General features: G+C 35.0%; 2 protein-coding genes across 9 annotated transcripts in view; both read left to right on the top strand.

Annotated features, from left to right (window-relative positions):
• prss59 (serine protease 59, putative) overlaps positions 1 to 6,366 on the top strand; it is a 42,435-nt gene extending 36,069 nt beyond the window's left edge. The window contains exons 7-9 of one of the 3 annotated variants that reach the window (XR_015508641.1): positions 702 to 792; positions 878 to 1,782; positions 2,620 to 3,052. Coding sequence is in view for 1 of the 3 variants with exons in the window: in NM_001080562.2 (NP_001074031.2) it covers positions 702 to 792; positions 878 to 1,077; positions 6,005 to 6,114 (401 nt within the window). In the remaining 2 variants the exon portion in view is untranslated. 3 annotated transcript variants of the gene reach the window in all.
• Positions 6,367 to 9,498: 3,132 nt separating this feature from the next.
• The window catches only part of serpine2 (serpin peptidase inhibitor, clade E (nexin, plasminogen activator inhibitor type 1), member 2), a 40,067-nt gene continuing 34,297 nt past the window's right edge, over positions 9,499 to 15,268 (top strand). For 5 of the 6 annotated variants that reach the window (XR_015508395.1, XR_015508396.1, XM_087282531.1 and 2 more), the window contains exon 1: positions 9,499 to 9,577. The gene's annotated coding sequence lies outside the window, so the exon portion shown is untranslated. 6 annotated transcript variants of the gene reach the window in all.

Below are 15,268 nucleotides of genomic sequence, written 5' to 3'. Positions count from 1 at the left end.
CAGTATGTCTGATAATATTTTTTCTTCTCGATAAAGTCTTATTTGTTTTATTTCGGCTAGAATAAAAGCAGTTTTTAATTTTTTAAAAGCCATTTTAAGGTCAAAATTATTAGCCCCTTTAAGCTATATATTTTTTCTCGATAGTCTACAGCACAGGTGTCAATTCCAGTTCCTGGAGGGCCGCAGCTCTGCACCGTTTAGTTCCAAACCTGCTCCAAAACACTTATCTGTAGCTTTCAAACCAGACTGAAGAACTCAGTTAGTTTGATCAGGTGTGTTTAATTAGGGTTAAAGCTACACTGTGCAGAGTTGCGGCCATCCAGGAACTGGAATTGACACATGTGGTCTACAGAATAAACCATCATTATACAATAACTTGCCTAATTACCCTAAGTCTTTAAATGTCACTTTAAGCTGTAAAGAAGTGTCTTGAAGAGTATCTAGTAAAATATTATTTACTGTCATCCTGACAAAGATAAAATAAATCAATTATTAGAAATGAGTAATTAAATCTATTACGTTTAGAAATGTGTTGAATAAAAAACAATCTTCTCTCTGTTAAACAAAAATTGGGGAAAAAATTAAAAAAGGGGGACTAATAATTCTGACTTCAACTTTATATGAAATACCCAGCAAAAGAGACTTTGTAAGAAATTCTGTATTATTATATAAAAATCAGGCTGAATTAAATGTTTGTTCAGGACGGCAGTGGGTGTACCAGACGTGCACTGAATTTGGGTTTTACCAGAGCACCGATTCGCCAAACCAACCCTTCAGTGGATTTCCGTTAGGGTGAGTGTATTTTGTGCACAGCTCTGCTCCTGAGGGTTGTTTCTGAACACTTTGAACACATTTCTTTCTGTTTTCTCCTCTTCAGGTATCACCTCCAGCAGTGTGCTGATATTTATAACCTGAGCACATCACTGGACGAGGCCATTCAGCAGACCAATGAGGAATATGGAGGATATGACATCAAATCCACACGCATCGTCTTCCCCAATGGATCCATTGATCCGTGGCATGCTCTCGGAGTGACAAAGGACATCTCTGGTGACCTTCCCGCCGTCTTCATCAAAGGTCTCTTCACCTTCTTTATGTAGATGTCAGTCATTTTTAATTTGGTTTATTATTCATTATTTTTCATGGCTTAATTATTCATGGTTGACTTCTAATTTAAGATTATTATTATTATTATTATTATTCATTTTAATTATTTTTTTTATTTATGCATTATTTTAACAAGTAAATTTGCTGATTCCAATACCAATTTTTGACAAAGAAATTGTCAGATTGTAAACCCGGGGTGGGGACCGTCTGGCCTCCGGGAACGTGAGACCATTTGATCCGCCCCCATCAGGAAAAAATAAATAAATCTGGAAAAAATAAATAAATAAATTATGTTATAGAAAGTGATAGTTGTACACTACGGGTGGCCGACCCTGTTCCTGGAGAGCCACCTTCCTGCAGATTTCAGTTGCAACCCATATCAAACACACCTGCCTGTAATTATCACGTGGTGTTCAGGTCCTAATTAATTGGTTCGGGTGTGTTTGATATGGGTAGCAACTGAAAGGTGCTCTCCAGAAACAGTGTTGGCCACCCCTGTTGTCCACATTTGTTGCTCTGCAAAGCTCAGTTTCACATGAAAATGACTAAAAGCATGTGCTGTAATGTAACGTTTGCAGCACGGGATGTGCATCATTCCTTGATGTACATTCGAATCATTCATATTTTTAATAGCGCAAATGAGACCGCATGGCGTGCTTCTGTTTGTGTGTGTGTGTGTGTGCGCGCTTAGCCTCGGAGACCATTGATATATAAACTAGATGTCGCTTAGGGACCTTGAGCATGCGTCAATAGCACCGCCACATTGGTACAGTGCTCCCAGGACAAATGTCATTCAACCGCACTAGTCAAGACAGTGTTATTACATGAAGATGCGGGACTTTAGCGCTGTCTACGGGTGTAGTAACGAGCAAACAAAGAAAGCAAAGCACAAAGGCAGAACATTTCATAGGTAATATTAAGTTTATTTCTATTTTTGTATGTTGTGAACTTTTGTGCTAATCAGGTAATGTTATTGATGATAACAGTCACTTACTGCATTCACCATACGGCAAAGCAGCTCCAACTCGCACTAAACACTCGGCTTATGCTAGTTTTGTTGAATAAAATCAGCAAACAATGCAAAAGAAATATGACAACGATATACTGCGCTGCCAGAAACTTATTGTCGGCTAACGTTAGTGAAAGAGTCGTTCGGGGGATTCATTCACAAGCGAATCGCTCCCTCCGTCAGTATGAGAAGTGAAAGCGGTAGAGGAGCTGTGTTTCAGGACATGATTAGATTTAACAGGGAGTTGAATAGTAAATTTCTGTACACACAAACACAAGCTTTTTGTCAGGAATGCCCGTGCGGTCACTGATCCATCAATGAAGAAAAGTGATGTAAAATTATAATTTTCGTAATTAGAAAAAAAAATTACAAACTAACATCCAGGAAAACTCCCGATCATAGATATATGTGTATATGTGTATATCTCTGGCTTTGGATGGCCACAGTCCTCCACTGTACCTTGGTCCAACATTCATTTCAAAGGAGCGCTACCCTGTAGCAAGATGGCGGTGCTATTGACGCATTCCGTACAATAGACAACAATAGGCCAGGCGACATCTAATGTATATATCTATGCTCGGAGACGAGCAGAGCACACACATCTAACGCCATCTTAATGTGAGCACTTTAATGGTCAAATACATGCACATTTGTGTCAGAGCGCGGTGTTTAGTGATTATTCATATTAACCCTCATTTGTGTAACAAACAAACATGTTGAGAATCAAAAGACATGAAAAAGAGAAACCATATCAGAGCCACACTATTCTTTTTTTCCATCAAATTTTTCTTTTATTTTGTATTTTTTGAACACAGAAAAACATGCCGTAGACAATCAGCATAAAACAAAATATGTAGATATACATATATAAACCAATATACAAGTTGTTAAATAATAGTATTAATAATAGCGTCAGCCGTGACAACAATATTGTCATTAAAAAGGAAAACTGAAAAATAATGACAAGGACGTACTAACGCAAATAAAAATGACAAATAAAATAAATTAATACATATACACATATATACATATGCACACATATATACATACACATACATATATGCATATACACGTACAAACAAACACACATACACACAAATATGCATACATAAACACATACACACACATACATATAGCCATATACATATGCGCACATACATAAATATAAATAAAACAAATTTCAAAACCAAAAAGGCAATAAGCCAAATCTGTACTTATGGTTAAGTAAGGTTAAAATGAAGCCAATCAAAAATAAACAATTAAATAGAAGAATGGTGATATACAGATAGAGATAGGTATTTAAAACTGTGCTGAAAAAGGTCTACGACGATAAAAGTTATTAGAAGCCCAAACAGGGAACCTTAAATTACTATAAAAAGAGAAAACAAGAGAGAGAAAAAAAATTATAATAATAAACATAATTAAATAATACAATAATAAAACAAAATGATAATAAATAATAAATAAGGGGGAGGGGGTGTGCCTGGAGCCAGAAGTTCATGCTTTTTGATGTCTCGTTGATTCAAGTTAGTAAATCTTTAAGTCTGTCTAAAGTTTGCGCGCAAAGTCTGATGGTGTCCTCTGTTGCACCGTGGATGCGAGCAGTGGACATTTCCATATATACAATGTCAATAAAAGTATGAATCAAAAAATGATGATTAAGAGAATGAGGGGGCTTCCATCTTGTTGCAACTATTTTCCAGAGCCACACTATTCTTAAAGAGACAGCACGCCATTATTATTACACAAACAACAAAAGGACAAAATTCCTCACTGCTCTTGACTGAAGGAATTGTGTAGCTAAAGTTTTTTTCTTACAGTGAAGATGCTTAAAGCACAGTTTGTTTCATATTTTTATTCTATTGAATTTATTTCCCTTTCCTTATTTACAGGGAGGAAAATAACTGTGCATATATAAAATCTGTTTTATTTGCCCTCCTGAATTATTAGCGACTCTTTCCCCCCAATTTTTGTTTAATGGAAAGATTTATTTTCAACCCATTTTTAAACATAACAGATTTAATAACTCATCTCTAATAACTGATTTCTTTCATCTTTGCTATGATGACAGTACATTATATTTTACTAAATATTTTTAAGATACTAGTATTCAGCTTAAAGTGACATTCAAAAGCTTGCCTAAGTGTAATTAGGCAAGTCATTGTTTAACAGCTACACCTCTCTTTTCACCCTGATGATCTCTCGGCTCCAGCTCAACTCCTTGTTCAAGCTCTTGTTCTCTCCAGACTGGACTATTGCAACTCTCTACTAGCCGGGCTTCAAGCTAACTCTATCAAACCTCTTCAGCTGCTTCAGAACGCAGAAGCACGAGTGGTCTTTAATGAACCTAAAAGAGCACATGTCACTCCGCTGCTCATCCGTTTGCACTGGCTGACAGTTGCTGCTCGCATCAAACTTAAAGCTCTGATGTTTGCTTACAAAGCGACCTCTGGCTTTGCTCCTTCTTATCTGCTTTCACTTCTGCAGATTTATATGTCTTCAAGAAACGACTAAACTCAATTATTTAGTCTCCATTTTCCTTCCTAATCTGCAATTGCCACTCTGGCTCCACCGCTAACTGTATTACAAAAAAAATAAAAACAATTACTAATGTTTTGCTTCTTACACTTTACATACCTGAAACTTGCCTACAGCACTTATTCATTGTTGTTATAGTTGTGTAAATTGCTTCCTTGTCCTTATTTGTAAGTCGCTTTGGATAAAAGCGTCTGCTAAATGTAAATGTAACAGTAGTTTCTTCTGCAGACAATCAAAAATATATATTGCTTTAGAGGGCTAATAATATCGACCTTAAAATAGGTTGAAGCCTGAAGAAAAAATATTATAGGAAATACTGTGAACAATTCCTCTGTTAAACATAATTTGGGAAATATTTGTATATTAAAAAAAAAACAAAATTCACAGGAATGATGTGACAATAAAAGTGATTATATTTTTTTTGATTTGATAAACAAAATACAGTCATAAATAAACACAATGGAGCAAATATTAAAGGGAAATAAACAGTAACAATGAAGATTTTAACAGAATTTGGTTAAAAAAAATAACTAATCAAATGTAAATGAACAATGGATAGCTTTCATCATATAAATTGTTCAATAAAATGAATCTATATTGAACTTCTATATGCTCTATTAAAATACTTACATAATCACAGGCCTTAAAAACACATGCAGACAAACTTCCACTCTATTATGCTTAAATTCTGCGGAGTCTCCATAAAGCTCATGTCATCTCAGCATTCCATGTCCTGTGATGTGACTATTGCGGACGCACACATACCGATATCGATGCTGAAACTATATATTGTGCAGCCCTAATATGAATTGTATAATTGTAGTGCTATTTTTTATTTTATTTACATCATAAACAATGATTTAGGCCAGTGTTTCTCAACCACGTTCCTGGAGGACCACCAACACTGCATGTTTTGGATGTCTCCTTTTTCTGTCACACCCATTACAGGTGTTTCAGTCTCTGCTAATGAGTTGATGATCTCAATCAGGTGTGTTTGGTTAAGGAGACATGGAAAATGTGCAGAGCCGGTGGTCCTCAAAGAAAGTGGTTGAGAGACACTGATTTAGATTTTAAACTTTAAATTATAAAGTGAAAAGCTTGATGGTCAGCCTTGTAAAATAATAATACTTCATTAAAGCACTTGTACAAAACAAAAACAGTGGACCTGCTGAATAAAATTCCTGTTAAAACAGTATTTAAAGGTCCCATGAAGTGCTTTAAAATGTGTGTTTTTTTATTTAATTTTTGACATAATCTCACCTGAAACATAATGACAGGGTGGGACTTATAGTAGCCCCTCCTCTTTAAAAAAAACAGCCAACATTGCATCGGCTCTGTTCTTTCCTTTAGGAACGGCTCACTGTGCTAACATGTACCCGGCCCGAGCTGAAGACCTTCCTCAACTGGGTTTAGCACGAGACCGCATCTTCATTCTGCTCCAGAAGTGGCTGGCAGAGTGATTGACAGCTGCAGCAGCCAATCAGAAGCACAGCGGTGTTTATTGGCCAATCACATAATTCTTCCTGATGGTGCTGACTGAGGATTATCCACTTTGTCACAGTTTTTAAAAACAATCACGAATCCAAAATCAGTTTTGTATGTAATTTGTTTATAAAAATGAATGATTGAATGTTTTTTTTTTTTCTTGATGTAAATGACTTTGTATATTTTACAGCAGAGGTTTCACAATAAAGGAAATTGAATGATGTTGAAAACTTTACTTGTGATTGATTTCATAAGTTACAAATATTTAGTTGGACGAAAAAATGCTTAATAATAATAATAATAATAATAATAATACTCAATTCATTTAATGTTTATTTCCAGGGCCGGAGTGGGACTCCTTTGTAGCTCTGGAGTTTAGACCGGCCCACCTCAGTCGACGACTGACAATATTAAAATAACGTCATTTCCAATTCAGTTTCTAATGACGCTAACATGTCTTTTTCAAGGAGACAGCTGGTTTAGAACTTCAAATGTTTTTCATAAATATGCGAACATTAATTCTTTATAGATATCCAGTACTTTGTAACGGTCGTCACACAAAATAATAAAATATGTACCCCTACATCAGTAACCCAAACTGTATTTTACTGTCTTAACACTGAAAATGAAAAAAAAACTATACTCTGGTGAGGTTCGAACACAGATAGGCGGCGTAGTAACATAACGTGCTACCCACTAGACCAGTGGTTCTCAAAGTGGGGGTCGGGACCCCCCGAGGGGTCGCGGGGCAATGAAGGGGGCTCGCCTGGTGATTTCCTAAAAAAAATTTATTTATTTTTATTAAACCATAAGAATTAACATATTTGATCCATAACTATACTGAAAATAAAAATAGTCGTTTATAGTTACTATATACTATATAGTTACTATAGTAGCTTATAGTTACTAATTCTATTGGATTGCGACCCCTGGGGTAATTACATTATATTAAAGGCAGCAATAGCGTCAGATGCATTTTGATTTTATAACATCAGGTTATACTTTCTGGCACATTTAAAGCACTGACACAAATTTAATTGGTGTGTCTGCGTCACTGCATTCAAGGTTTCTGTATTTATAACCACCTCAGAGGATATTGGGGGTCACGAGTCACTGGCATTGTTATTTTGGGGTTCGCGGGCTGAAAAGTTTGGGAACCCCTGCACTAGACCACGATGACGCTGTTAAGCACTGCACTGTTATCTGCTGCTATTGATGTCTATTCATTTTGTACCCTACTCTTTTTCTCCCCTTTTTAGATTTCCGATTGTTATGTCAGATTTATTAATGTAGTGAATCATCTGATTTTTTATTGAGCAGTTGTACTATTCATTAATATTAATTAATATTTACAAAGGTGCCGCTGTTTGGGGTGAAAGGGGGAGCAGCCCGCAGGTTAATGGTGATCATCAAAATAATGAATAAAAAGAGTGAGGTTATGGTCAAATAAACAAATAAATGAAAAAAGTGCGACTGCTGAGAGTGCAAGCAGCTAGGGACACCGGCCCTCACGGCCAAAAAACAGACCGACCCACCGGGAATTCTCATGGTTCTCCCAATTAGCCAATCCGGGCCTGTTTATTTCTATAGCACTTTTACAATGTAGATTGTCTCAAAGCAGCTGAACATAGAAGATTATAGTAAACTGAAACAGTGTCAGTTCAGTTTTCAGAGTTGAAGTTTAGTTTAGTTTCGTTCAGGGTGGTTTAATTTTCACTGCTGAAATTCCAAACACTGAAAAGTAAATCCATCAGTGCATAGCTCCACAAGTCCCAAACCAAGCAAGCCAGTGGCGACAGTATATGATTCATTCGTTCATTTTATTTTCAGCTTAGTCGTTTCTTATTTAATCAGGGGTCGCCACAGCAGAATGAACCGCCAGTGGTGATATATATTTAATCATATTTTTTTTTTATAATGAAGCTATATACCAACCTCAAATGCTATACCATAATCATAGATTTGCATAGTAAAATGCAAACCTCGGCTTCCATAAAAATTGAATCTATATTAAAAATATTTTAGCTTTGACATGATAAAATATTTTTGGCCCCAATTGCCTTCCATAAAATTTGATAAGATTCATTTGAAGAATTTTGGCCCTAATCGTCTTCCATAAAACACAAGACACTCTGATATCTCAACAGAAATGAGTCTATTCTGTAATGTCGGTAATTTTCTGTAATGCAGGACTAGAATGTATGTTTAATTTACAGTGCATCCGGTAAGTATTCATAGCGCTTCACTTTTTCCACATGTTTTTATGTTACAGCCTTATTCCAAAATGGGTTAAATTCATTTATTTCCTTAACATTCTACACACAATACCCCATAATGACGATGTGAAAAAAAGAGTTTTTGAAATTTTTGCTAATTTATAAAAAATAAAAAACCTGAGAAATCACACATACATCAGTATTCACAGCCTTTGCTAAATACTTTTGTTGATGCACCTTTGGTAGCGATTACAGCGTCAAGTCTTTTTGAATATGATGCCACAGGCTTGGCACACCTGTCTTTGGGAATTTTTGCCCATTCCTCTTTACTAAGATTTACTAAAAACTCTTTACTAAATTCCACATTACTAAATGGTTCTGCGAAAGTACCAAAGGTATTCATGCATTTTATTTAGTATTTTATTACTATATGTTACTATGTTCCCAAGCTTTATAAACACCATCATGTGGTAAATAAGCTACTGTTAAGCATTGTATAATCATGGTATTTTTTAGTTAGTCATACCTTCAGAATGAGGTTGCTCAACAGTTGTGTTCTAATGCTAATGTTTTATTGCTTTGTAATCATCATATTTGTCCGTGTGGGTGTCATTTCCTGTTTAGATGATGAAAGGTTTAACTAAAGGCATAGTTCATTCAAACGTGAACAATTCCTCACCATTTACTCACCCGGATGTGGTTATAAATTTTTATGAATTTCTTTCTGATGTTGAACACAAATTGAGATGATTTGATAAGTTTCTGAGGAAAAACAAAACATTCGTTGTTGGAACAAAAAATCACTATGAAAGTCAAAAACTGCTTCCAACAGTCTTAAACCTATCTTCATTTGTGTTAAACCGAAGAAAGAAAATTGAAAAAAAAATGACTGAATTTCAATTTTTGTGTGAACTATCCCTTTAAATTTTCGCTTAGGGAATACGTTGAAGGCTTGGCTCATGAATATTAATTACGTAGAGGCGTTGGGCAGCTGCTGCTCTTGCATGGTTGGACGTCAGTCGAATGACGACATGGTTACCTAATTAATGTTTAAAACATTTTGTTGTTAAAGTATTCATGAGTAGGCGGAGTCCGGCGCTCAGCACTGAGGGAAATAAATAAACGGAGGCGCGGTAGTTTTTCGTGAGGAGGAACACGAACACTCGCGGAAGACACGAGCTCTCCATCTGCCTGAATAAAGAAGTTGAGGTGCTTGGTACAGGTTAGTGGAGAATATTATATGATTTTTGCATCTTATTTGGTTCCTTATTGGCTCTCCGGTTTGTTTTAAATGCAAATGAAGCATCTGTTGAGCCTGTTTTAATATCTACAGTACTTGTTTGTTTATATCGAGGACTAAGGATGACTAACACGCATGAGAATGACTTGTTTTTGGAGCTGTTTTGAGCCCCGCTGCTCTTTGCTCTCAGTCTGTGTTTTAAAGCCTATAATTAAACACACTTGCTGAAGCTGCTAGCCTATAAAAAGTTTACTGCGGTCATCGGAAAATAACGCTTTAATGAAAACACGGTTTAACTGCTGCACAGCTACATCAGATAAACTGTAACGATATTACAACTGTAACGCATAAACTGTTTTACAAGTTCATACAAGACTCAAGATAAAATTAATTATCTACGCTTTGTCTAACTGCAAGTTGTTCAAAACTAGTTTTAAAGACTGATATAGTGGTTAATGTTATCCAGCTGACCACAGATCAGTTAAACTGTCATGAGACTTCGGGTAGAGCTGATCAGATTAACTGATTCATCGTCTACATTTACATCAGACAAAATGAGGTACGTTTTTAGACATGTTTTAGACGTGAAAACTCTGTTTACGTTCAGTGTTGCGTTACAATTGATGCGAGTTGCAAATCACTTTTCTAAGTAACGAGTAAAGTAACGCATTACCTTTTTAAAAGTAATTTTATTTGAGTTACTTTTTATAAAATGGAATGCAGATTATGTTTTAGTGCCATTAATTAGCTTTTAAAAAATATATAGCTTTATTAAAATGAAGTAGCCACAAACAATGAATCATACTGTCAATGGGAGAATGTGTTCATTATTTTAAACGCATGGAAGAAAAGGAAACAGGAATTATAGTCTTAATGGACAGTGATTTTACTTAAGACAAATATAGTACAAAAGTAGCAAACACATTGCTTTAAACTTTTAATAACTGTATATACAGCACACATAGAGCTCTGGGGTCAGGAAGTTCTCAGATAACATTATCATAAAATTATTATTATTTTTTTAAATAGTTTTTTTAAAGGTAAATGTGTAGGTTATACAGTGTGTTGTTAATTGCAGAACTCCTATATATAAAAAAAACAAGTTCTAAAAAAGATTAAGCCTCAGCCAGGTAATAAAAAGTAACGCAAAAGTAACTGTAAAGTAACGCAATTAGTTACTTTTTGGGGGGTAATTCAATATTGACTATGTCACCATGTCAGCCATGTCACCCTGCAGCCCAAGACCGGTTACTCACTGAAGCTAAGCAGGGCTGAGCCTGGTCAGTACCTGGATGGGGGAACACTAGGTTGCTGTTGGAAGTGGTGTTAGTGAGACCAGCAGGGGGCGCTCAACCTGTGGTCTGTGAGAGTCCTAATGCCCCAGTAAAAGTGAAGGGGATGCTACATTGTCAGTGGGCGCCGTCTTTCGGATGAGACGTTAAACCGAGGACTTTAGCTAAGATTTTAGGCAAGGATTTCTCAAAGTTATTTACAATAATGTTTATAAAACATTTAATGTTAATAAATGGAATGTTCTATTATTCATAATGTTAATGGAACATTTAAACAATGTTGTATAATATTCTTAAACGGTTAACAAAAACACAAAAAGGTATTTATATGTCATTGGTGGACTTTTTCTGAAATATTTCTTTAATCAATACATTTTATTCATTTTTTTACATTTATTTTTAAAATTAAAATGACTTAAGATGAATATAAAGAACGTTTCGTATTAGGCTTGGGCTGGTATAAGATTCTGACGGTATGATAACCTTGGATAAAAATATCACGGTTTCACGGTATTGTGATCACTGCGCTAAAATATATTCTTTTTAATTGTATGGGTAAAAAACAAACTTTTTTCCCCTTCTAAACAATATATTTTATTTTGAGAAAACATTTAAAATATTTCGGAGCAGCAAACATGTCAGGCTGAATAAATTATTGACTTCTACTGTCTTCATTTGTTTCAAAAAAAGATTTTTTTTTTTTTACAATTTAAAGCGGCATCTTTTCTGCTGTAGATACTGTTGTCCTAAAAAACAAAACAAAAAAAAAATCTTACGCATCCATTAGGAACAATATTGCCAAATATTTTGATGGTTTTAAAACCTTGACTTTTCCAAACTGCGGTATACCTTAAAAACAAATGTCATCCCATGCCTATTTCGTACTTAAACTAAATCTTAAACTGAGTATTAGCATATCAATGTAACTATTTTTTTTACATTTAAAAAAAAAAATAAGAATGTAAAAAATTTAACTAATTTTTGTTAGCTTAGATAAACGGTTTGTGTCTTGAGGACTTTAGCTAATGTTCTGGAAAGGTTTTCGCAAAGTTACTTCCAATGTCTATAGAACATTTAATGTTAATAAATAGAGTGTTGTATTATTTGTAATGTTAATAGAACATTTAAACAAATTTATATAACATTCTCAAAAAAAAAGAAATATTTTTGTTTAAATTATTACATTTTTTAAATATTTATTTTTAATATGAAAATGATTTAAGATTTAAATAAAGTTTCATACTTTAACTGATTTTTGTTAGCTGGGTTAAACTGAATGTTTATAGAACATTTACAGTCAATAAATAAAAAAGTTCTGTTATTCATAATGTTAATAGAATATTTAAACAATTACATGCTCAAGAAAGTTAACAAAAACAACGTGTTTAAACGTCATTCGTGGACTGTTTTCTGAAAACTACCAACTACATAAATACCACTATCAAGAATGAGTGTTTCAGCTAAAACTTAACTTTTATATATTTTTATTATTTTTATTTTATAAATGTATAAGTTTTGTTAAATTTTTGGGGTGAAGTATTAGTCAACACCTCTATAGGCATAATAGGCATACATCCATATGATAATTAGGCAGATACTGGTAACTTTATTAGAAGTGGAAATAGTCTGATGCCTATCTATTTTGATAGTCTGATGCCTATCTATTTTGACATTGATCTGACTATAAAAACAGAACACAAATAAATACAGGGAACAACTTGTTATATATATATATATATATATATATATATATATATATATATATATATATATATATATATATATATATATATACAGTATATATATATATATATATATATATACAGTATATATATATATATATATATATATATATATATATATATATATATATATATATATATATATATATATATATATATATATATATAGCATCAAGCATTTGCAAATTGTAGTCTAAATTATTTAATTGTTTTCTGCACTTTTGGGTTTCAGAATAAAAATTAGTTTTTGTTTTGTTATTGTGATCAAACCCAGAAAAATTGATCTTCATCATAATATATCCACTAATAGTAACATATAACCAATAGTTGCCAGTGTCTGCTTAATTTTCATAAGGATGTATCCCTGTTTAGGACAGAGTTGTTGATCAATAGTTCACCCCAAAAATATAATAAAAAATAATATTAATAAAATAGAGGGTGGTGGCATGGTGGCTCAGTTGTCAGCACTATCGTCTCACAGCACGAAGGTTGCTGGTTCGGTTGGCTATTCTGTGTGGAGTTTGCATGTTCTCCCCGTGTTGGTGTGGGTTTCCTCCAGGTGCTCCAGTTTCCCCCACAGTCCAAACACATGTGGTATAGGTGAATTGATGAACTAAATTGGCCCTATGAGTGTGAATGAATGTGTATGGATGTTTCCCAGTACTGGGTTGCAGGTGGAAGGGCATTCGCTGCGTAAAGCATATGCTGAATAATTTTGCTGTTCATTCCGCTGTGGTGACCTCTACTTAATAAAGGTACTAAGCTTAAGGAAAATGAACTAATTGATTAATAAAATTAAAGTAATAAGAAATAAAAGTAAAGTTTTACCTGAAACACTGATTCTTGGTAGTTCACATAAAGACTAAACCAAATTAATATCTTCAAATTGATACATTAAAGTTAAATTATCATTCTGTGAAAGAAAATTAATGTTATTTACAATATTATTAAAATATCCACAGCCTCATCAAATGCTTCTGCCCACGTTCACTTCAATTTTAGGTGAACTGTAACTTTAAGACTGAGTTTGAAATGTTCATGAAGGATTGTTTGTTTACACTGTTTTAATATGCAGTTAATGGTCATAATATTTGTTAGGACTAATTTCTGTGCGATACATTCATGATTTATTGCAACATAAATGCAGTATTTTGACAGGTAACTTGGATTATACAGTGTCAGTTTAATCAATCTTAAGTTGCTTGTTTTTGTTTGTGAATTAACCATTAAATAATCACCAGTCATAGATTTGGGCTGGCTGTCTTGATCGTTCACACACACACCTTCAGACACACATACTAGCTTTAATCAAATGAATTCCTGAGCCCCATGGTTGTGTGACGGGACACTAAATAGCTCAGGATTGAGGGTGAGAGAGAGGGCAAGAACTAGAGAAAGAGTGTGTGTGGGTGTATGTGTACTTGCATAACCTTTTTTTTGGGGAGAAATGTTTACCTAAAAGTAGGGGTGTAACGGATCACAGCTCATGGTTCATCTTAAATTTGTAACCATCACAGAGAGATCGCCTCTCATGTCATTCAAATCACATGTAGGCTTTACTGTAAAATATAATAATGACGGAGGAAGGAAGAAGTTGTGGTGAGTTAATACCCGTGCACACCGAGACGTTTTTTTGCTTGCGCTTTCCATCGACGCTTAACGCCTTGTAACTATATAAAGTGAAAAATGTGATTGTGCACACTAACACGCGAAACGGCAGGTTCAAAAAAAGCCTCCTGCTGCTTTTTTGATTTGACGCGCTTCGTTAAAACCTTCTCCACCAATCAGGTTGGCACTTTTGATCACGTGCACGGAGCTGCTGAAGTTACAGTAAACAGCACTTGGAGGCGCTCAAGCGCAAAACTGTCAATGCAAGCGCACATGAAAGAAGATGCCCAAAGGCGATATGATTGTGGAGCTGCTTATTGCTCTGTGTACAATAATCATTTCTTCATCGCTAGAACTGGAGCTGCTACGTGAACCATCCATGTTTGTTCGAGTCACCAGTAATTTTAACAACAAGCGTGTGAACTTCCTCTCTTCCTCTTCTTCTGTGTTATTAGCGGGTGTCAGAAGCTTAAAATTGCGCAGCGCCATCTAACGTCAAGGAGTGATTTTGCAAACTCTTCTGCTTGACGCCAGTGAAAATGGCTTGGGTTTGAACGCAGAAAAATGTCTCATAAAACGCTAATGATAAACACCAATGAAAAGTATCCCAGTGTGTAGGAGCCTTTATTCTGGATGTGGTGTTTTTTTTTTAGGTTATTAAAGGTGATTTATGTCACTGCTGGTTTAGCCTGCATTACTGCACTGGGGTACCTCAAGGCTCTGTTCTTGGGCCACTTCTCTTCTCCATCTACACATCATCTCTAGGACCAGTCATCCAGAGACATGGATTCTCCTACCACTGCTATGCTGATGATACCCAGCTATACCTCTCTTTTCATCCTGATGATCCCTCGGTTCCAGCTCGCATCTCAGCCTGCCTGTTGGATATTTCACACTGGATGAAAGATCATCATCTTCAGCTGAACCTCGCAAAAACGGAAATGCTTGTAGTTTCTGCCAACCCGACTGTACACCATAACTTTTCAATCCAGATGGATGGGGCAACCATTACTGCATCCAAAATGGTGAAA

This window comes from Danio rerio, chromosome 15 (genome assembly GCF_052040795.2).
Source record: "Danio rerio strain M-AB ecotype USA chromosome 15, GRCz13ab, whole genome shotgun sequence".
NCBI lineage: Eukaryota > Metazoa > Chordata > Actinopteri > Cypriniformes > Danionidae > Danio > Danio rerio.
Note: the sequence above shows the minus strand (reverse complement) of the source record. Positions and strands in the feature narration are given on the sequence as shown.